The 23,791-nt window shown below is 39.4% G+C and overlaps 2 protein-coding genes across 2 annotated transcripts; both read right to left on the bottom strand.

The window, feature by feature from the left end:
- Window positions 1–1,174: 1,174 nt before the first annotated feature.
- On the bottom strand, window positions 1,175–3,295 carry LOC137004115 (chymotrypsin-like protease CTRL-1). Its single transcript, XM_067364297.1, has 7 exons — window positions 3,250–3,295; window positions 3,028–3,128; window positions 2,856–2,935; window positions 2,670–2,751; window positions 1,702–1,882; window positions 1,432–1,562; window positions 1,175–1,336 (listed from the first exon to the last, which is right to left on the bottom strand). Exons 1-7 carry the CDS (start codon window positions 3,293–3,295, stop codon window positions 1,175–1,177), a joined length of 783 nt encoding a protein of 260 aa, XP_067220398.1.
- Window positions 3,296–20,754: 17,459 nt separating this feature from the next.
- On the bottom strand, window positions 20,755–22,879 carry LOC137004116 (chymotrypsin-like protease CTRL-1). The gene is made up of 7 exons (XM_067364298.1): window positions 22,834–22,879; window positions 22,612–22,712; window positions 22,440–22,519; window positions 22,254–22,335; window positions 21,286–21,466; window positions 21,012–21,142; window positions 20,755–20,916 (listed from the first exon to the last, which is right to left on the bottom strand). Exons 1-7 carry the CDS (start codon window positions 22,877–22,879, stop codon window positions 20,755–20,757), a joined length of 783 nt encoding a protein of 260 aa, XP_067220399.1.
- Window positions 22,880–23,791: the final 912 nt, after the last annotated feature.

Genomic DNA, 23,791 nt, shown 5'->3' with positions numbered 1-23,791 from the left:
GCTTTAAATAACTATAGCTGCTAGGTCTGCTGTTAGCTGGCAGATCATTTGGCTTCATACACATAAGTTACAGCTAGCAAGAAACGTTGACAAATGTACTCTTCTAATCATTACACTGGGTATCTAGCTAATGCAACTTTTGATATAGGAACTCAAACTCCTAATATTTTACTATAAGCAATGGAGATATAAACACAATCTAAGCCCTTACAGGATTTTCATTCAGGATTTCACTCTTTGTGATGTCTCATTTTGCCATGTTTATCTAGTACGTGTCTGCGGGAGCACCACAACAACAGTGACGCTGTATAGGAACTCACTCGGCTAATAGCTGCCCTGATTGCTGCCTCGCGCTAGGAAATAAATTAATTACTGTTATAAATACAAAACGTCACTAAAACCTATAATTTTCACAGTCATTTTTAATGTTAAAATATATTTGTCAGGGACCCCCCAAAATCCAAAAATGAATTCTTATGGGGGGTCCCTAATGACTTATGGAGGGTCCGGAACCCCCCCAGACCCCCCTCATTTTGAACCCTGGTACAAATTGTTAATGACATGTGTCATGTGATGATTATGAAGGTGTCATGTTAGTCTTATGCACACCCCTTCATGTAAAGTGATACCAAGTGAATACCAAATAAGATTTTCAACATGATCATGTGATCAGAAGGAATTTTTATCAATCTTCATGACTTTATGTTTGGTGGTGAGAGAACATAATCTGCATTTAATTTCCTTTGGCAAATCAATTTTCTGTCCAGGTGAGAACATCTGATAACTAAATATTGCAACATTGTTGTCTGTCATTTGTTCCCGTTGAAGTGGAACTCTGTTTTTTGTTTGTTTGTTTTAATTGCAATTTCAATATATATTTTAAAACTACTGACATTAAAGGAAAACATTTCTTTTTGTTTGCAGTACTGTATGTGGATCATGGTAACTTGTATTTTAAGTTCAGATAAATGATTACACTCCTCATTTCAATTTATTGTATTCATTTCATTTTATTGAAACTTTGTCAATATTTGAATAAAACCGTAACGTAACATGAAGATTGAACAAGACCAAAAGTCATAAACAAAATACCATCAAAGACCAACTGCATTACAGATTAATGATTAAAATCTGCTTTTGCCTCCTTTGAAGGGTAAATGCTCAGACTGGTGTTCTAGTTGGAAGCGATAGTCTTGTCGATCCAGGAGCGCAGTTGGGAGATGCGGGCGTATACTACTGGGTAAGCAGTGCTACAAGTGCTGGTGCCCCAGGACACAGACCCCACCAGACTCCAGACCCCTGATCTCTCACACACCAGAGGACCACCAGAATCACCCTGTGGGAAACACACAGACACAAACACACATTTAAGATTGAAACAGCAGCAACATTGATATGGGAATGTTTTTGTCTTGATCCGTCTTTATATACCTGGCAAGATGAGGATCCAGAGGCTCCAGCACAGATCATGGCATCAGTGATTCTGCTCTGACCCCAGATCTGCCTGCACACAGCAGGACTCATGATGGGCAGACCTGTCTGCTGCAGGATCATAGGACTCGCTGAAAAAAGAGAAGGAAACATCAGAAAGGCTGTTCAAATTCATTTGAAGGGGAAAAAAATAAATTATTATTATTATTAAATATAAATTATATATAAAAGTCATTTTTAAAATTTGTCCTCGTCTAACAGGTGACTTACTTGTGGTGGCAGTTCTGCCCCATCCAGTGGTGAAGCAGCGGGTTCCAGGCAGGATGTTGATGGTTGATGGAGCCAGACATACAGGAGAGATACGAGGAGTGAAGACAACTGGAGAAGCAAGCTTCAGCAACGCAATGTCATTGGTGAATGTTGTGCTGCTGTAGAGTGGATGGGTGATGACCTGTGCATTCAGAAAGGACCGAAAATGATGGACCGTTACTGGTGGAAGCTGAAGGTAATCTAATATATCAGCATGTTTTATTTCTTCTTTTCATCTTAACCCTTTTATTCATTTTTTCCTTCTTCCCTTCAGCATGAATGGTCATTTGGGAATATGGTACAGATATTTTCTTTCCTATGCTCAATTTTAAATGCATAAATCTATTTGGGCAAGTTTTAGGAGTAATCTATCATGTAGATGACTTCAAAGCTGACAGACATGGACCAAAATCTGAATTACAGATAATTTGACTAATACCTATTTCCCCACTTAATTCAATTTAACAGCAAAAGAAACTTCTTGTTTGGATAAACTTTAAAACAACAAGTTATTTAAAATTATAATAATGGATTCATAATGAGCATTCATAATGCATATTATTTGTATTGTTTTTATTGTTCTCTTCCAGTGATCTCTTGTTTTATTATTGTCAAGTTAAGTGAAGTCACCATTATTTATATAGCACTTCATATAATACTGATCAGTCATAAACAGATAAATAACTGAATCAATGATGCAAACTTCATCTAATATAAGACAAATTCAAATTCTGCCGTAAATCAGCTCTAAAAAGACAATAGTGTCTTTATTCAGCTCAAGTCAGTTCAGTGTTAATTCAGTTCAATTCAGTTGTGTAAAAAAGCAGAAATGAAGCAACAATTATAAAGCGTTCAGTTATTGAACACTTAAATATATGAGCTGATCTCTAATTTGTATTTTCATTTCTGAAATCATTCAACATTTTTACCTTGGAAACAAGTTTGACCTGGATGGGTTCAACATTGGAGCCGCGATCATGTTCTCCAAGAATGACACGATGATTGCCGACCCTAAAAAGAGAGAGATAAAGACAAAACTAACTGTAAAAAGACAAGAGCAACAGCATCTATGAAGAACTATTGTATGTGACGTTTGTCAGATTGAAGACTCTTACCTGACAGCGCAGTGAGCAGCAGTGAGAACCCAGTTCTGGTTGATCAGGGATCCACCGCAGAAGTGGAATCCGTTGGGTAGCTGTTTCAGAGGTAAAAGCATTGAAAACATGACATATACTCTTTGAACAAATCATGCAAATGCATGATAAAACCCGACCAATACACAGTTACCTGGAGAGAGACCTGCCAGGGCCAAGAACCAGAGATGGCATTCTGTCCGTTCACAATCCTGCTGCCAATCGTCTGTGGCTTAATCGCCGGCACTCCACAACCTGTTGATAAAGAACAGAAGTTCATGACACAAGAATGAAGCTCTTTATTTAGGTTTTGCATTTTGTAAATATATATATTCACCCATCACTTTTGTTGCAAACTTCTAAAGAAGACACTTACCCAGAGCAGAGGCCACCAGGGCAAGGCAGGTGATGGTGAAGATCATGATGAGCTTGTGATGTCTCACTGTTGTATCTGTAGGTGTTCTCTCTTGCTTTTATATCATTTACAGCAGCTGATAAATCTGGGCAGTGATCGAGGTCCATCCCAGCAGCTCATATGACCTGAGAGCTGAGGAATGTTGAGATCTGCTATCGCTGGAGACAATCTGCATCTGCACCTGAAGGTGTTTATGATGACTGTTTTTTTGGAAAGCATCATACTTCCTCTGTCATTGTTGGGAAATTTTTCTGAAGGGAAAGAGTTTTTGTGTTTTTTTTTGTTGTTGTTGTGAGCTTTTCTTTATTGTATGTAAAGTGTTTCCGTAAGTGAAGTGAATAATAAAAATAGTTTTTCTGAAATACTTACAGTAAATTAGTGGCTTTACCATGAAGTTTTTGACTGGTTGCAAATTCCTTAATCAACCTGGCAAGACATTTAAGGCAGTGATGCTGAAGAGAAAGAGAGTAAAATTGTGTGATTACATCACAGAGAAAGTAAAACTAAAAATTCTTCATGTTTATCAACCGGTTGAATAAGTTGCTTCAAGTCATCACAGTTACCGGAGAGAGTGTTATGCAACTGTGTGTTTCTCTGCAACTACATTTACTTTTTGGTAAACATTATATTAAACTCTCTACTGATACAAAATAAAAGTAAAATTTACTTTTAATACAGTAATGGAAATTTTTATTTATTCATATGTTGTTGTTGTTTATTTCTTTGTTTATTGGTATGTTTGTTTGTTTATTTGTTTTGTTTTAAGAACAGAATAATTGTTGGCAAGTTGCATTTATAGGTCATTTTGTACTGATCATTGATATGTATCACATCTATCGCCTCTCTGTCCGCTGGTTATACTTATTTCATACTTACTTTGGTTATACTTCACTATACAGTATTTATGACTGGAAGATAAAGCCAGTTTGCTTTATTTAGTCAGTAAGACTCACAGTAGATGGACTGCTGATGGTAATGGAATTTATCACTAATTGCTAAATGCATTTTAAGTGTTTTATTATAAGAGTTCAGATTTGTGAAACTCATTATGATTTAAGCTAAATCAAAATCCAAATAAAGCCTAAACATATAGAATATGAGATATTTTAAATAACCACTGAGAAACATGTGAAAAAGCCTCCTTCGTTGTTTCATTCAATCACACTTCTGAGAAAGCGGAAGAAAATATGTCTGCTTGGAAAAAAGAAAACTGCTTTTAAAACATTTATACAATTACCATAACTCTGTAAACTGTGAAAAAAGCAAGAAAATCTGGTTCATCTTGTTCCAAACATGTTCTGATTCTGCTCTTGCTTTGTTGCTAAGATTTGTAAACTTTGTGTACGTTATGTAAAAGTTTATAATAAATGTTAATAATCTGTATCATTACTGTACAGTCTAGTTGTGCATGATATCTTGCTCACCTTATGGCTGATTTTGTAATCCTTATGCCTCTTTTGATTTCATTAAAATTGGTCACACTATATATTAGGTGTCTTTAACTACTATGTACTTACATCAAAAATAATGTACTTATTGTGTTCATGTTGAAAAGCTAAGGTAATGTTTTCAGATCATCCATTTCTGCAGTCAGAATGGACTATTTGCTGAGAAATATAAATTTCTGATCATTATTAGCTATGAATATGACAGCTATTGTTATTTCTTCATGAATATGATGAGATAATTTCTTAAATATGTATTTTTTGCCACTTTTGCATATTTTTTGATGTAAATATAATGAATTCATTGAATTAATGTGTGGAAATCATAATTATCAGAGGCAATTACTTCTTAAATAACATGCTGGTGAACTAACATTACTAAAATTGTAAGAGATTGTTATTTATTTGTTTGTTGTTGCTTTTTTTTACAGTTACTAGATGGATGTCAACAGTTTCTATGGTACAAGAACATGCACTCTTTCAGGCCCTTGTCCCAGAAAACCCCCCAGATTCTGATGCTGAGCTCAGTGATGTTGATGACCCAGTAGAGGATCCAAATTATCACCCTGTCTGAGAAGAGAAATGTTCATATGCCAAAAAAAAAAAGAAAAATCCTGTTGCACTACCACACGTGTGTTACGGGTGGCTGGTAGAGAGATGAGGCAGATACGGATTTCCACGATAATAGAGACTTTACTTCAAACAATGGCAATGAACAACAGACAGACACCTTAACAAAACAGAGAACGGACGAGGAGTGCAGGGAGTGAGTGCATTATATAGGAGTGCTAACAATAGAGTCCAGGTGCAGGTGATCTGTGATGATGAGGAGCTGACGAGGGAAGTGAGTGCAGGTGTGGAGAACAGGAGGAACATGGGAATTGAAGTCCAGGGAAACAAGGGTTCTGTGACATTACCCCCCCCTCCCGGTAGGCGCGTCCTCGCGCCGTAGATGTAACAACCGGGAGGGGGGCGGGCGCCCTGGAGACCTCAAGCTGGTGCAGGGGGAGGAGCAAACTGGAGTGGAGGTCTCCAGGGCAGGTTCAAAAGCCATGGCAGGTCAGGGGCTGAAGGCAGCCATGGCGGGTCAGGGGCTGAAGGCATCCATGGCGGGTCAGGGGCTGAAGGCATCCATGGCGGGTCAGGGGCTGAAGGCAGCCATGGCGGGTCAGGGGCTGAAGGCAGCCATGGCGGGTCAGGGGCTGAAGGCAGCCATGGCGGGTCAGGTGCAGCGGGCAGCCATGGCGGGTCAGGTGCAGCGGGCAGACATGCAGCAGGCATACATGGCGGGTCAGGTGCAGCGGGCAGCCATGGCGGGTCAGGTGCAGCGGGCAGCCATGGCGGGTCAGGAGCCGAAGCCTTCGAGGCGTTGAGCCCAGGCGTCGCTGAAGGACTGGCGGGTGATGGCGGAACCGAAGGCTCCGCCGACCGAAGCGCAGCTGGGGCTCCAGAAGGCCGCAGTGAAAGCAGAAGGACAGCCAACAAAACGAACACCGGGGGGAGTGAGGAGGCCAACTGAATCCGAGGGACGGAGTGACGGAGCGGAGACGGAGGAGTGAAGTCCAGAGGGGAGGGCAGGCTGATGAATGACCAAGGTGTGAGTGGAGGCAGGATGGAGACTGGTGAAGCTGGAGGACTGATGGGCAACGGTGGAGCAGAGGGAGGTTGGAGCCGGGGTGAAGGTAATCGCCCAGAGGTCCGAGGTGGAGATCTGGGCGAGGGGGCTTGAGGTGGAGGTGCAGTATAGACATGACTTGGAGGAGGCGGGAGAGGGAGGCAGGGAGGGAAAACAGTCTTTGGGCTGGAGAGTTCAATCACAGAGACCATACTAGGAGCGGCTGGCTCGGCGGCGGCGGCTGGAGCGGCAGGCTCGGCGGCGGCGGCTGGAGCGGCAGGCTCGGCGGCGGCGGCTGGAGCGGCAGGCTCGGCGGCGGCGGCTGGAGCGGCTGGCTCGGCGGCGGCGGCTGGAGCGGCAGGCTCGGCGGCGGCGGCTGGAGCGGCAGGCTCGGCGGCGGCGGCTGGAGCTGAGGGCTCGGCGGCGGCGGCTGGAGCTGAGGGCTCGTAGGCGGCGGAGACTGGAGAACTTTGCTCGGCGGCGGAGACTGGAGAACTTTGCTCGGCGGCGGAGACTGGAGAACTTTGCTCGGCGGCGGAGACTGGAGAACTTTGCTCGGCGGCGGAGACTGGAGAACTTTGCTCGGCGGCGGAGACTGGAGAACTTGGCTCGGAGGCGGAGACTGGAGAACTTTGCTCGGCGGCGGAGACTGGAGAACTTTGCTCGGCGGCGGAGACTGGAGAACTTTGCTCGGCGGCGGAGACTGGAGAACTTTGCCCGGCGGCGGAGACTGGAGAACTTTGCTCGGCGGCGGAGACTGGAGAACTTTGCTCGGCGGCGGAGACTGGAGAACTTTGCTCGGCGGCGGAGACTGGAGAACTTGGCTCGGAGGAGGAGACTGGAGAACTTGGCTCGGAGGAGATTGGGGTTGAGGGCCATTTCATCCCCTCAAATACGATTAAAATCCCCACAGGCACTGGAGCTGGCTCTGTGGGGACTGGAGCTGGCTCTGGAGATACTGGAGCTGGCTCTGGAGATACTGGAGCGGGCTCTGGAGATACTGGAGCGGGCTCTGGAGATACTGGAGCGGGCTCTGGAGATACTGGAGCGGGTTCTGGAGACACTGGAGCGGGCTCTGGAGACACTGGGGCCGCTTTCTTCCTCCTCCTCCGCTTACTGGGCCCAGTAGCGGAATATGGGTCCAGCCTGGGGCAGGCAGGGAGTTCGCTGGAGGGGTATGCGGAGGAAGCCGGAGGTTGACCAACTGGCCCGGCCAACCGTGTTTCTGGATGGACCGGACGACAACACTGATCCTGAACCTCTTTCACTAAGAATTTGGAGCCATTCAACCACAAAATTAAATTGATAGTTTCGCTTAAGGAGAAACAAAAAACAGGTTCATCAAAACGGATAGTGTCGTCATCCAATCCATCCAAAAACAGGGAGATCAACTGAGCGTCGGGCCAGTTAGACAAGAAAGCAAGCTCCACGAACTCCTCCACATACCTCTCCAGCGAACGTCCTACCTGCAGGAGCCCGATAATGCGTTCGCTGGCTGTTAGAAGAGTGAGAGGCGCTGGAGGAGCAGGAGCCAGGGAGCTGGTGGAAGTCTCCATTTTTTTTTTTTTTTGTGGAAAATCCGGTCGTTAATGGTCCGTTCTTCTGTTACGGGTGGCTGGTAGAGAGATGAGGCAGATACGGATTTCCACGATAATAGAGACTTTACTTCAAACAATGGCAATGAACAACAGACAGACACCTTAACAAAACAGAGAACGGACGAGGAGTGCAGGGAGTGAGTGCATTATATAGGAGTGCTAACAATAGAGTCCAGGTGCAGGTGATCTGTGATGATGAGGAGCTGACGAGGGAAGTGAGTGCAGGTGTGGAGAACAGGAGGAACATGGGAATTGAAGTCCAGGGAAACAAGGGTTCTGTGACAACGTGATGGCGTTTCTTGAATTATAAAAGCCTAAAATGCCATTATATTACTATCTTTTGCTATTTTGTGTTTCATTTTTGAATGCAGAAAGAATGTAATGTCTTTATTTTTGTTACTTTTAGTTATTTGTGTTATTTAATTTTGTTTATTGTTAAAAAAAAATAAAACATGTAATTTTCTATCATAAAATGAAAATCTGAAATATTTTATAGAATATTTCAATAAATAAACAAGATTCAATATATAAAACTATTTTATTTTGATTATGTTTTAAATAAATGAGTATCATCGTTCATATTTTCTGAATTTCATAGTATGTGTATGAATTTTTGGTAACACTTTACTTGAAGGTGTGCATAAGACTGACATGACACCTTCATAATCTTGACATGACACGTGTCATGAATATGACGGAGGGTTTATGCATGTTTATGACAACAGTCATTAAATGTCATTCGCTCAATTATGTCATTTTTAATGCAAAGATGACATTGTTTGAGATGTCTTTGTTACGACATAAACCAACACATCATAACCTGTCAGTGTCTTTGTCATGACAACTTGACATTAGCAAAACATCATAACCTGTCATAAACATGACATAGCAGATTAATTATCAAACTTAAAAAACTACTTGGCTTTATGGGTTAACATTACTTCAGTATAACATAGCACTTCAGTATAGGGAACACATATATAAACGATTAACTAACTTTTCCCTCAAAAAACTCTTTAATTTACTGCTTATTATAGTTAATTGTTAAGTTTAGGTATTGGGTAGGATTAAGAATGTAGAATAAGGTCATGCAGAATAAGGCATTAATATGTGCTTTATAAGTACTAATAAATAGCCAATAATGTTAGCCATATGAATGCTAATAGTATAATAAGCAACTAGTTAAAAGACCCTAAAATAAAGTGTTACCATTATTTTATAACACTGTCATCTTTTTTACGAAATTTGAAATTGTCTATTATCTGACCTTCTGTTGGAGGAAACTTTAAAAAAAAAAACATGAAATGAAAAATAGTCATGACACTGTTATAAATCATATATAATATTATTTGTCAGAGTACTGTCACTTAATGACATTTTAATGACAAGTTAAATTTGTACCACTGTAGTTGAGCTCAAGATACATATTCATGACACTATTATAATGGCCTCATGACAGCCAATGTCAAAACCAACCACATGACAGTTTAATGTAATGTTAACCCATAAAGCTAAATGATGTCAAGCTGTCATGACAAAGACACTTACAGGTTATGATGTATTGGTTTATGTCAAGTTGTCATAACTCGGACATCTCAAACAATGTCATCTTTGCATTAAAAATGACATAATTGAGCGAATGACACTTAATGACAGTTGTCATAAACATTCATAAACCCTCCTTCATATTCATTGCATGTGTCATGTCATGATTATGAAGGTGTCATGTCAGTCTTATGCACACCCCTTCAAGTAAAGTGTTACCGAATTTTTTTATTTTACCTTTAAGTGCCATCTCAACCATTTGGTAGAGGCCGATATTTAAAAAAAATATGGGATGTATTGAAAAAAAATACAGTAAGTGTGGTAACTAGTGATATAATGAGATAAAAATATAAACAAAAAAATGTTCAAATGCTTTTTTCTTGGTGGGGCAGTTAAAGGGTTAAAAACATGTATGTACACAATAAGTGCATGGTATCAAATGATTCATTTAAATATTAGTATGTTAAAGACACCTAATATAAAGTGCTCTCAAGTAACAACATTATTTTAAACCTGATGGAGTCCGCGATCAGTGTGTTTGTGTCTGTGTGTATAATTTCAACTGTTGACATCAATGACAGTGATGTTCAGTTTGCAAGTCTACTCAAAACTATTGTTTGATTTCACATGGCACAAAATATAATAACCTAATTATTTTGCACTCCTCTCAGATCATTAATTTTAAAATACATGTGCAGCTAAAAGTGTTTTTAGTTTCAGTTTTAATCAGTTCCATCTCTATTATTCACGGATGTTCTGTGAGAACAATACAAGACAACAATGATGTCCTCACATTGTTACACGTCTTTAAATGTTTAGCTTTGAAAAGAAGGATATGGTTTTGTAGGTATGAGGAAGATTCTCAAGGAAGGAACTTAATTAAAAACACTGCAGCTTACTGGAAATAATTGAGTTTCTGTCACCAGTGGAGACGCCAAACTTCACATATCTTTATTTACTGTCCTAATGTTCCAGCTTCTGCTCATTCTGTACATCAAAATGAACAGTTTGACTTTAAACAAAAATAATCAAAATGTAATTTTCCCCCTCAAAGTCATTTTATATTATTGACAATGGTCACTTATCTGTAAAATTGCAAAATCCTTTGTCCCCCCTAAAAATCTTTTTAAATCTAACCCTCTATGAGACTCATTTTGAAATCACAGTTAGAAAAAAATCAATAACTTTATAATTTACATATATTTAAGGCTATTGTTTTTTTCCAAAATTAATTTTCTACATCTGACCTTTGACCTTTTTTTTTTTTTTTTTTAGGATTTTGTCATTTATAACTGACATTGTCCTATTTGAGTAAATTATTTTTGGCAAATTTTCTGAAACTTCACACTCATTCAAATGCATTTTTATTATCTGATTAGTAGTGAAAAGGTCTTAGTGTTTCAAAAAAAAAAAAAAAGAAAGAAAGAAAGTTCCATTTCATCTTGTGCTACCATATTTCATTTCAATTGCATGTGAAAATATCAAAAACTTGACACAAATTCAGATGCAACTTCACTGCCTTAGCAATAGTGAAACCTTGTCTTAGTGTTTCAAAAAAAAAACAAAAAAAAAAAAAACAATCTTAAAACAATTTCTTTCTTGTCCAAATCAATGATTGTAGCACAAGTGGAAATCAAAAAGACTCTTCTTTTTCAGTGTAGTCCACACTTTCCACATGAAACTCGATTTTGACCGTTTAGTCATCATTTTAGGAGCATTTGTTTGTCAGTACAGTGAGGCCAGTATTCAGTGGCATGTTTCCTGACCTCTGGTTGTAGTATGGATCAAATCTTCCAAACTGGCATAGGAAAATGTACCAAAATGCTTGACTTTCACAACAATCTATGGCTTATATTCTTCATCTCTGCCATCACCCTCACTGCTTCTATCCTCCTCGATCTTCAGCTTCTTCCTCTCTTACTACGACCTTATTTTCTGAATAAGAATATGGAACATCAGTGTTTGTCACATTCTAATGGAACCTCTCCTACAGGTTTCTGTCCAGTTTGTATCTGGATCTCTTTGGCTTCTGATACAAGACATGACACAGGTTTCAGCACCATAGATAGAGAAATTAAACAGATTGATCTCTGTCATCTTGGCATGTCTACAAAAGTGAATGGTAACACTTTACTTGAAGGGGTGTGCATAAGACTGACATGACACCTTCATAATCATAACATGACACGTGTCATGAATATGAAGGAGGTTTTATGCATGTTTATGACAACTGTCATTAAATGTCATTCGCTCAGTTATGTCATTTTTAATGCAAAGATGACTTTGTTTGAGATGTCCGAGTTATGACAACTTGACATAAACCAACACATCATAACCTGTCAGTGTCTTTGTCATGACAACTTGACACTATTTAGCTTTATGGGTTGACATTACATTACATCATGTGGATGGTTTTTCCTGTCATGAGGCCATTAGAATAGTGTCATGTACATTTTTCTGACCACTTTTTTTCAGTGGTACCAGTTGAAATTGTCATTAAAATGTCATTAAGTGTTAATACTCTGTCAAATAATTTTACAACAGCGTTATGAATATTTTGGGCAAGTCCCACACTGACGGCGCGCTTGCTGGAGCCTCATGCCCGCACTGCGAGAGCATGAGTCTCGGTTCCCTGCGCTCGCGGGTCGCCTTCTTCACTGAGGGTGATCTCGCCGCTCGCGCCCTCCCCTCTCCTTCCTCCCGCGAGCCGGCTAGGAAGAGACAGTGGGGTAGAGCGATACAGCGCCAGGAGTTGAGCGAGCTCACGCCGGCCCAGCCCCCGCGTCCCTCGCCCTCTCCTCCAAGGGAACACTCCCCCGTCCTGTTCTCCCGACCCGAGCAGCGTCCCTCTGCTGATGCAAGTGACCTCGTCTCGTTTGGAGGATCGGACGATGAAGCAGATGACTCCATGTCACTTGCTGCCTCCGAAGCGGAAGGATGGGCTGGCGAGCCAGAGGATCCCGCTCCCCCACCTCCTCTGGAACCCATCGAGCACGGCCAGGGCATGGATGCCGAGCTCTTCCGCATCCTGTCCAGGGCCGTGGAAGAGCTGGACCTTGAGTGGGCCCCTCCAGAGGAACCATCATGCAGCCGCCTGGACGAATGGTTTCTGCCAGGTCGCCGCCAAGCACCTCACCAGCGTTCAGCTCCATTCAGCTCCAGGTCCACAGGCGAGAGCCCCTTCCACGAGACGCCTCTACACCCAGAAATGGTCAGTCTTTGTTGATTGGTGTTCCACGCGCAACATAGACCCTGTGGAGAGTGACGTGTCTTTCATACTGTCTTTCCTCCAAGAGCGTTTAGATATGGGGCGCTCCTCTTCAACGCTTGAAGTGTACGTAGCAGCCATCGCAGCGTTCCACGCTCCTATTGCTGGACAGTCAGTGGGTCGAAACGGCCTGGTAGTCCGTTTTTTAAGGGGTTCTAGGCGATTAAATCCACCTCGTCCCCTCACTGTTCCCACTTGGGACCTTTCGCTGGTCCTCAGGGCCCTCAAGGGCAAACCCTTTGAGCCGCTGCATCAGCATTAGCATCGGTTAAGCGAGTTGGCGATTTGCAGGCCCTCTCTGTAAGGCCTGCATGCCTCGAATTCGGGTCAAATTACTCTAAAGTCGTTCTGAAACCTAGGCATGGCTACGTTCCCAAGGTGCTCTCAACCCCATTTAGAGCACAGGTCATCTCGCTTTCTGCTCTTCCTCCCTCTATGGATGAATGAGAGCTAGAGCTACTCTGCCCTGTCAGGGCATTGAGGACCTATGTAGAGCGATCACAGCCCTTCAGGGAGTCGGATCAGCTCTTTGTCTGTTTTGGTGGCCACACCAAAGGATCTCCGGTCTCAAAACAGCGTCTCTCACGTTGGATAGTCGACGCATTAACCTGTGTTACTCCTCTCTGGGTGCTGATTGCCCCATAGGAGTTAAAGCCCATTCCACCAAGGGAATGGCTTCCTCATCGGCTTGGTCCAACGGAGTTTCCATTAAAGACATCTGTGAGGCGGCCGGCTGGTCTTCGCCGTCCACTTTTGTCAGGTTTTATCATCTTGACATCCCGACCTTGCAAGCTCGGGTGCTTTCAGTGTGATTGGGCGGCCTCTTGCGAGTTCCGCGTCACACCGTTACAGGTTTCATTCCTTGTAGTGTAACAAGGGATACGGCGGCTTTGCTTCATACTTGTTTTCTTGGTCCCCTTCCGGTGTCCAGAACAAGTTATGTAGAAAGGGAACGCACTCGGTTACTAGCGTAACCTGAGATACGGAACGAGTACTGCGTTACTTGCCGTGCCACGAGGCTGCGGCTCAGAGTCGTCGCTTCAGTCGATTGGCACTGAAATCCTATGGCGAAACACCTGCTTATATAGCCCTTAACCGCGCCCCTTTTGGTGGGAAAGTTTGCGCACTTTCTCGCCATAGGCCGCGCGGCTGAGCCGCGCCGCCATTGGTTCAACAACTTGTCTATGAGTGAACCAATGACGGTGCAGTTACACTGCGTTATTGAAAAAGGCTTCAGTGACGGGGAAAAAGGGAGACTTTTCCCCATACGCAGTACTCGTTCCGTATCTCAGGGAACCAAGGTTACGTTAGTAACCGAGTACGTTATACTTGTATATTAGATATAATTAATAAACAGATTGTTTCTTTCAGGGGCGTCATGCAATCGTTATTTTTGAGGGGGCATGAGTTATTATTTATTTATTTATTTATTTATTCAAACTGAATTATCATGAAATATGTTAATTCTCACCTTTATAGATTATGATCTGTAGTGGGCGATGGTCAAATTAACCTAATAATGTAATATGCATAAAAAAACCTGTCTGTTTACTTAATTAACAGATATGGATGTCATGCCATAACATATTTTTAATATGACTGAGTTTATATATATATTTAACATTGCAAGTTAATGTAAATAAAAACATTGCAAGTTATATCATCAAAGAACATTTTCACTGACAGTCTAGTCTCAAAAACGGCCATTAAAATCACTGAAAGCATTTTTTCTCATTGGAATTTGTAAATTGATTATATGTCTGTTGTTGTTCTTGCGTTTTATTCTGAATGGATATATTATGTTAAAAATAATTAAATGTTTCCGATTCGTACACATATTTGCACTTTGTTCAGTCAGCGAGCGAGTGAAGAAAACACTGGCATTTTAGAGATGACTCATCTGAACACCTCTGATTGGTCATTGCATTCATAAGCTCAACAGCATCGTGTGCGCTCAGGAAACCTGGAACACAGCAAAATACCGGGAATGACACGCATCCGTTTTCTTTCTCTGACTGCGTTTATGGGGAAACTCGTTGAGACGGGCACTTTGACTTATTTTTTTCGAGCACATACATCGTTAATTTTTTTTTCGTTCAAACACAAATAAGAAAGAGAAAGGGAATTCGGCGTTCACGAACTTCACGTGCTGTTTGCGACTGCATGGCTCTGTGTGCCGACAGACAGACCAGTCTAAATTTGGATGTTTAACATAAATATATAGCCTACCGATACAGCAAAGACAACGTCGGCAGTATTGACGGCAAAATAGGCTACAGCATATTTCGTTCTGTATTGACGGAGTTTTTTTAAGCAGAATTTGATGAGAATTTGATGCAGTTGCAGATACCATAGAGAGCAAAGAAACATAGGCGGGAGGCGCCGCTGTTTTTGCATCCTTGATATCTACAATTTCCCCCAACAACAGCCATGTTATCACATAAGCACAATTTACCCTTGAAAAAAGTCGGTGATCTTTCTTTTTCCTCTTTTTCTCTCCATGTGTAGGATTCTCGATTAAGAAAAATAATATTAGCTTCCTAGATAGCTTACCAAGCTCTCATGTACTGTACATTCATGCTCAAATCACATTCACTTTAATCAACTCACAGACTTGAATTAAGTCCTGATTTATCTTTCGTAATCACTGACTGGACAAGTAGGTTGTTAAGCTAGCTTTAAATAACTATAGCTGCTAGGTCTGCTGTTAGCTGGCAGATCATTTGGCTTCATACACATAAGTTACAGCTAGCAAGAAACCTTGACAAATGTACTCTTCTAATCATTACACTGGGTATCTAGCTAATGCAACTTTTGATATAGGAACTCAAACTCCTAATATTTTACTATAAGCAATGGAGATATAAACACAATCTAAGCCCTTACAGGATTTTCATTCAGGATTTCACTCTTTGTGATGTCTCGTTTTGCCACGTTTATCTAGTACGTGTCTGCGGGAGCACCACAACAACAGTGACGCTGTATAGGAACTCACTCGGCTAATAGCTGCCCTGATTGCTGCCTCGCGCTAGGAAATAAATTAATTACTGTTATAAATACAAAACGTCACTAAAACCTATAATTTTCACAATCATTTTTAATGTTAAAATATATTTGTCAGGGACCCCACAAAAACCAAAAATGAATTCTTATGGGGGGTCCCTAATGACTTATGGAGGGTCCGGAACCCCCCCAGACCCCCCTCATTTTGAACCCTGGTACAAATTGTTAATGACATGTGTCATGTGATGATTATGAAGGTGTCATGTTAGTCTTATGCACACCCCTTCATGTAAAGTGATACCAAGTGAATACCAAATAAGATTTTCAACATGATCATGTGATCAGAAGGAATTTTTATCAATCTTCATGACTTTATGTTTGGTGGTGAGAGAACATAATCTGCATGTCATTTTTCCTTTGGCAAATCAATTTTCTGTCCAGGTGAGAACATCTGATAACTAAATATTGCAACATTGTTGTCTGTCATTTGTTCCCGTTGAAGTGGAACTCTGTTTTTTGTTTGTTTGTTTGTTTGTTTGTTTTTAATTGCAATTTAAATATATATTTTAAAACTTCTTACATTAAAGGAAAACATTTCTTTTTGTTTGCAGTACTGTATGTGGATCATGGTAACTTGTATTTTAAGTTCAGATAAATGATTACACTCCTCATTTCATTTTATTGAAACTTTGTCAATATTTGAATAAAACCGTAACGTAACATGAAGATTGAACAAGACCAAAAGTCATAAACAAAATACCATCAAAGACCAACTGCATTACAGATTAATGATTAAAATCTGCTTTTGCCTCCTTTGAAGGGTAAATGCTCAGAATGGCACTCTAGTTGGAAGCGATAGTCCTGTCGATCCAGGAGCGCAGTTGGGAGATGCGGGCGTATACTACTGGGTAAGCAGTGCTACAAGTGCTCAGCAGCCCAGCAGCTCAAATGACCTGAGAGCTGAGGAATGTTGAGATCTGCTATCGCTGGAGACAATCTGCATCTGCACCTGAAGGTGTTTATGATGACTGTTTTTTTGGAAAGCCTCATACTTCCTCTGTCATTTTTGTGGTTCTTTGTTGTGAGCTTTTCTTTATTGTATGTAAATTGTCTCCGCAAGTGAAGTCTATTTCTGAAATACTTACAGTAAATTAGTGGCTTTACCATGAAGTTTTTGACCGGTTGCAAATTCCTTAATCAACCTGGCAAGACATTTAAGGCAGTGATGCTGAAGAGAAAGAGAGTAAAATTGTGTGATTACATCACAGAGAAAGTAAAACTAAAAATTCTTCATGTTTATCAACCGGTTGAATAAGTTGCTTCAAGTCATCACAGTTACCGGAGAGAGTGTTATGCAACTGTGTGTTTCTCTGCAACTACATTTACTTTTTGGTAAACATTATATTAAACTCACTACTGATACAAAATAAAAATAATACAGTAATGGCAATTTAATACAGTAATGGCAATTTGTATTTATTCATAAGTTGTTGTCGTTTATTTTTTTGTTTATTGGTATGTTTGTTTGTTTATTTATTTGTTTTGTTTTAAGAACAGAATAATTATGGGCAAGTTGCATTTATAGGTCATTTTGTACTGATCATTGATATGTATCACATCTATCGCCTCTCTGTCCGCTGGTTATACTTATATCATACTTATTTTGGTTATACTTCGCTATACAGTATTTATGACTGGAAGATAAAGCCAGTTTGCTTTATTTAGTCAGTAAGACTCACAGTAGATGGACTGCTGATGGTAATGGAATTTATCACTAATAACTAAATGCAATTGAAGTGCTTTATAAGAGTTCAGATTTGTGAAACTCATTATGATTTAAGCTAAATTAAAATCCAAATAAAACCTAAACATATAGAACATGAGATATTTTACATAATCACAGAGAAACATGTGAAAAGCCTCATACATTGTTTTGAGGCTAAAATTCGGCCCTGGACAAACCCAGCCCATGCGGCCCACGAGTTCCCCTGTGAATGTTTTTGCTGGGGTTAGGGCCTTAAATTGGAGTAAATAAATGAATAAATAAAACAAGGACAGTGACAAATAATGATGGATATTACAAATGCAGTTAACAAATTTAATATTGCACTTTTGTCACAGTAAAGCACTGATTTCCATGCCGTTAAGTAAATTTAATGCTATCAAATCCTGTCATCATTTACTCACTCTCATGTTGTTCCAAACCTGTATGACTTTCTCTCTTCTGTAAAACACAAAAGAAGATATTCTGAAGAATGTTGTCAACCAAACCATTTTGGTTAAGCTACCCTTGACTCCAATTATTTTATTTTTTATGTTATACAGAAAGAAAGTAATTCATGTTTGAGTAAATTGAGACATTTTGGGTTGAACTACTCCTTTAAAACAATAATATTTTAAAGAGTTAACACCTAATTTATGTAAGACACTGATATCGATCTTTCATGATGCTCTCATTGAAATAACATTTTACTTCAATTAAAATTCATAAGAACTATTAAAAATGTCATAAAACATTTTTAAAGAAATAAAAAATAAAGCTTTGTCCTTATCCCATGGGATACAGGCTTTAGAGCTGTTTTGTTAAATTATCCTTTAATTGCCCCTTTACTATGGTTTAACTGTAAGATCATGGTAGGTAAACCAGGTAAAACCATGCTTCTTATTACCTTGGGTATATGGTTTCTAAAATAAATAATAAACTATAGATTGTGTAATAAAATATTGTAAGCATAGAAAATACGAAAACAGTCTTTATGAAAGAAAGTGATTTATATTCCGCAATATTAAACATAAGTTGGCCTAATAATAACAGCATTTTTAATAAATACATTTCTGCCAAAACACCATATTTCTTCACTGTTAGTAGCTGCAAAGTAAATTAAAGGTGGTGGTGTGTTGGATCGACAAGCTTGTAGTTGTGTGTTTTAGCGTTTTCCAATTTACCTCGTCATGTCTTTACATGGTCGCGGCTGTTTTCAGCTAGATTCACCACCGAACCTGTAATGTTCCCATATCACTCGACTGTTTTAAACACAATTCTGAGGCAAATGTGAAAGGATCAAGGCATCAAGCGACTTGCGCTGTTTATTACTTCATAGGGCGGCAGTGGTGAGCGGGTATATTAGCCTTTTGCAGTTTCTCATGCGCTCCAATTAAAAACAAAAAACCGCGCAGGAGGGGAGGTCTATCTCACTTTGGCCTGTCAGTTCAGAAGACAAGCCAATGGCCCGCTGTCCCTGCGTGATAGGCCAGTCCTTGGCAAAAAAAAAAAAAATAAATAAATAAAAAATAACCTTTTATCGGCCCCAAAGTGCGTCGGCCCACCGGGAAAATGCCCGATCTGCTTGGAAAAAAGAAAACTGCTTTTAAAACATTTATACAATTACCATAACTCTGTAAACTGTGAAAAAAAGCAAGAAAATCTGGTTCATTTTGTTCCAAACATGTTCTGATTCTGCTCTTGCTTTGTTGCTAAGATTTGTAAACTTTGTGTACGTTATGTTTATAATAAATGTTAATAATCTGTATCGTTACTGTACAGTCTAGTTGTGCATGATATCTTGCTCACCTTATGGCTGATTTTGTAATCCTTATGCCTCTTTTGATTTTATTAAAATTGGTCACACTTTATATTAGGTGTCTTTAACTACTATGTACTTACATCAAAAATAATGAACTTATTGTGTTCATGTTGTATTGCAAAACACATTTTCTTCTACTGAGGTTGGATACGGGTAAGGTTAGAAACCTGTGTGAGTTAAGAGATAGGGGAAGGGTCAACGGTGTAATTACATGCCGAATTTTTTAAAGAACTATAGGTATAATTTAAAAACATGTATGTACACAATAAGTGCATTGTATCAAATGATTCATTTAAATATTAGTATGTTAAAGACACCTAATATAAAGTGCTCTCAAGTAACAACATTATTTTAAACCTGATGGAGTCCGCGATCAGTGTGTTTGTGTCTGTGTGTATAATTTCAACTGTTGACATCAACAGTTGTCAACATTTTTTTTTTTAGAATATTATTATTGCATTTTAAATGCAAATTTCTCTTTGTCATTTATAAATGACGATACACTCTGTCATCTAATTTTATAAATCTGAAAAACAGAGTATTACTAAGTCATCCACTTACAGTAGAATAACAGACAGTCATAAAAGTCTGTTCAGTTCAGTCTCAATCTGTACAGCTAAATCTGTCAGCAATCAGAATTATTTAGCATTACATAAGAGAACATGAATTGTGCTGTAACTTAAATTTTAGTGATTGTCTGAATAAGAATATGGAACATCAGTGTTTGTTAATACTCTGTCAAATAATTTTATAACAGCGTCATGAATATTTTTCTTGACCTCAACTACAGTGGTACAAATTGTTATGTTATGTGTCATGTTAGTCTTATGCACACCCCTTCATGTAAAGTGTTACCAAGTGAAAACCAAATAAGATTTTCAACATGATCATGTGATCAGAAGGAATTTTTGTGGCTTTATCAATCTTCATGTCTGTATGTTTGGTGGTGAGAGAACATCATCTGCATTTCATAACCTTTGGCAAATCAATTTTCTGTCCAGGTGAGAACATCTGATAACCAAATATTGCAACATTGTTGTCTGTCATTTGTTCCTGTGAAAGTGGAACTCTGTTTTTTGTTTGTTTGTTTTAATTGCAATTTAAATATATATTTTAAAACTACTTACATTAAAGGAAAACATTTCTTTTTGTTTGCAGTACTGTATGTGGATCATGGTAACTTGTATTTTAAGTTCAGATAAATGATTACACTCCTCATTTCAATTTATTGTATTCATTTCATTTTATTGAAACTTTGTCAATATTTGTATAAAACCGTAACGTAACATGAAGATTGAACAAGACCAAAAGTCATAAACAAAATACCATCAAAGACCAACTGCATTACAGATTAATGATTAAAATCTGCTTTTGCCTCCTTTGAAGGGTAAATGCTCAGACTGGTGTTCTAGTTGGAAGCGATAGTCTTGTCGATCCAGGAGCGCAGTTGGGAGATGCGGGCGTATACTACTGGGTAAGCAGTGCTACAAGTGTTGATGCCCCAGGACACAGACCCCACCAGACTCCAGACCCCTGATCTCTCACACACCAGAGGACCACCAGAATCACCCTGTGGGAAACACACAGACACAAACACACATTTGAGATTGAAGCAGCAACAACATTGATATGGGAATGTGTTTGTCTTGATCCATCTTCATATACCTGGCAAGATGAGGATCCAGAGGCTCCAGCACAGATCATGGCATCAGTGATTCTGCTCTGACCCCAGATCTGCCTGCACACAGCAGGACTCATGATGGGCAGACCTGTCTGCTGCAGGATCATAGGACTCGCTGAAAAAAGAGAAGGAAACATCAGAAAGGCTGTTCAAATTCATTTGAAGGGGAAAAAAATAAATTATTATTATTATTAAATATAAATTATATATATACAAGAGTCATTTTTAAAATTTGTCCTCGTCTAACAGGTGACTTACTTGTGGTGGCAGTTCTGCCCCATCCAGTGGTGAAGCAGCGGGTTCCAGGCAGGATGTTGATGGTTGATGGAGCCAGACATACAGGAGAGATACGAGGAGTGAAGACAACTGGAGAAGCAAGTTTCAGCAACGCAATGTCATTGTTCAATGTTGTGCTGCTGTAGAGCGGATGGGTGATGACCTGTGCATTCAGAAAGGACCGAAAATGATGGACCGTTACTGGTGGAAGCTGAAGGTAATCTAATATATCAGCATGTTTTATTTCTTCTTTTCATCTTAACCCTTTTATTAATTTTTTCCTTCTTCCCTTCAGCATGAATGGTCATTTGGGAATATGGTACAGATATTTTCTTTCCTATGCTCAATTTTAAATGCATAAATCTATTTGGGCAAGTTTTAGGAGTAATCTATCATGTAGATGACTTCAAAGCTGACAGACATGGACCAAAATCTGAATTACAGATAGTTTGACTAATACCTATTTCCCCATTTAATTCAATTTAACAGCTTAAGAAACTTCTTGTTTGGATAAACTTTAAAACAACAAGTTATTTAAAATGATAATAATGGATTCATAATGAGCATTCATAATGCATATTATTTGTATTGTTTTTATTGTTCTCTTCCAGTGATCTCTTGTTTTATTATTGTCAAGTTAAGTGAAGTCACCATTATTTATATAGCACTTCATATAATATTAATCAGTCATAAACAGATAAATAACTGAATCAATGATGCAAACTTCATCTAATATAAGACAAATTCAAATTCTGCCGTAAATCAGCTCTAAAAAGACAATAGTGTCTTTATTCAGCTCAAGTCAGTTCAGTGTTAATTCAGTTCAATTCAGTTGTGTAAAAAAGCAGAAATGAAGCAACAATTATAAAGCGTTCAGTTATTGAACACTTAAATATATGAGCTGATCTCTAATTTGTATTTTCATTTCTGAAATCATTCAACATTTTTACCTTGGAAACAAGTTTGACCTGGATGGGTTCAACATTGGAGCCGCGATCATGTTCTCCAAGAATGACACGATGATAGCCGACCCTAAAAAGAGAGAGATAAAGACAAAACTAACTGTAAAAAGACAAGAGCAACAGCATCTATGAAGAACTATTGTATGTGACGTTTGTCAGATTGAAGACTCTTACCTGACAGCGCAGTGAGCAGCAGTGAGAACCCAGTTCTGGTTGATCAGGGATCCACCGCAGAAGTGGAATCCGTTGGGTAGCTGTTTCAGAGGTAAAAGCATTGAAAACATGACATATACTCTTTGAACAAATCATGCAAATGCATAATAAAAGCCAACCAATACACAGTTACCTGGAGAGAGACCTGCCAGGGCCAAGAACCAGAGATGGCATTCTGTCCGTTCACAATCCTGCTGCCAATCGTCTGTGGCTTAATCGCCGGCACTCCACAACCTGTTGATAAAGAACAGAAGTTCATGACACAAGAATGAAGCTCTTTATTTAGGTTTTGCATTTTGTAAATATATATATTCACCCATCACTTTTGTTGCAAACTTCTAAAGAAGACACTTACCCAGAGCAGAGGCCACCAGGGCAAGGCAGGTGATGGTGAAGATCATGATGAGCTTGTGATGTCTCACTGTTGTATCTGTAGGTGTTCTCTCTTGCTTTTATATCATTTACAGCAGCTGATAAATCTGGGCAGTGATCGAGGTCCATCCCAGCAGCTCATATGACCTGAGAGCTGAGGAATGTTGAGATCTGCTATCGCTGGAGACAATCTGCATCTGCACCTGAAGGTGTTTATGATGACTGTTTTTTTGGAAAGCCTCATACTTCCTCTGTCATTTTTGTGGTTCTTTGTTGTGAGCTTTTCTTTATTGTATGTAAATTGTCTCCGCAAGTGAAGTCTATTTCTGAAATACTTACAGTAAATTAGTGGCTTTACCATGTAGTTTTTGACCGGTTGCAAATTCCTTAATCAACCGGGCAAGACATTTAAGGCAGTGATGCTGAAGAGAAAGAGAGTAAAATTGTGTGATTACATCACAGAGAAAGTAAAACTAAAAATTCTTCATGTTTATCAACCGGTTGAATAAGTTTCTTCAAGTCATCACAGTTACCGGAGAGAGTGTTATGCAACTGTGTGTTTCTCTGCAACTTCACTTACATTTACTTTTTGGTAAACATTATATTAAACTCACTACTGATACAAAATAAAAATAATACAGTAATGGCAATTTAATACAGTAATGGCAATTTGTATTTATTCATAAGTTGTTGTCGTTTATTTTTTTGTTTATTGGTATGTTTGTTTGTTTATTTATTTGTTTTGTTTTAAGAACAGAATAATTATGGGCAAGTTGCATTTATAGGTCATTTTGTACTGATCATTGATATGTATCACATCTATCGCCTCTCTGTCCGCTGGTTATACTTATATCATACTTATTTTGGTTATACTTCGCTATACAGTATTTATGAGTGGAAGATAAAGCCAGTTTGCTTTATTTAGTCAGTAAGACTCACAG

This window comes from Chanodichthys erythropterus, chromosome 17, assembly GCF_024489055.1.
Source record: "Chanodichthys erythropterus isolate Z2021 chromosome 17, ASM2448905v1, whole genome shotgun sequence".
Classification (NCBI taxonomy): Eukaryota; Metazoa; Chordata; class Actinopteri; order Cypriniformes; family Xenocyprididae; genus Chanodichthys; species Chanodichthys erythropterus.
The sequence above is the reverse complement of the archived record's forward strand: the minus strand, read 5'-3'. Positions and strand labels throughout refer to the sequence as shown.

Excerpts from the sequence above, each read along its gene's own strand:
- LOC137004115 (XM_067364297.1), bottom strand. The coding sequence starts at position 3,295 with ATGATCTTCACCATCACCTGCCTTGCCCTGGTGGCCTCTGCTCTGG. Across the intron at positions 3,129-3,249 it reads CCTGGTGGCCTCTGCTCTGG|GTTGTGGAGTGCCGGCGATT; the intron begins GTAAGTGTCTTC and ends CTTTATCAACAG. Across the intron at positions 1,563-1,701 it reads GGGCAGAACTGCCACCACAA|CGAGTCCTATGATCCTGCAG; the intron begins GTAAGTCACCTG and ends CTCTTTTTTCAG.
- LOC137004116 (XM_067364298.1), bottom strand. The coding sequence starts at position 22,879 with ATGATCTTCACCATCACCTGCCTTGCCCTGGTGGCCTCTGCTCTGG. Across the intron at positions 22,520-22,611 it reads CCTGGCAGGTCTCTCTCCAG|CTACCCAACGGATTCCACTT; the intron begins GTAACTGTGTAT and ends CCTCTGAAACAG. Across the intron at positions 21,143-21,285 it reads GGGCAGAACTGCCACCACAA|CGAGTCCTATGATCCTGCAG; the intron begins GTAAGTCACCTG and ends CTCTTTTTTCAG.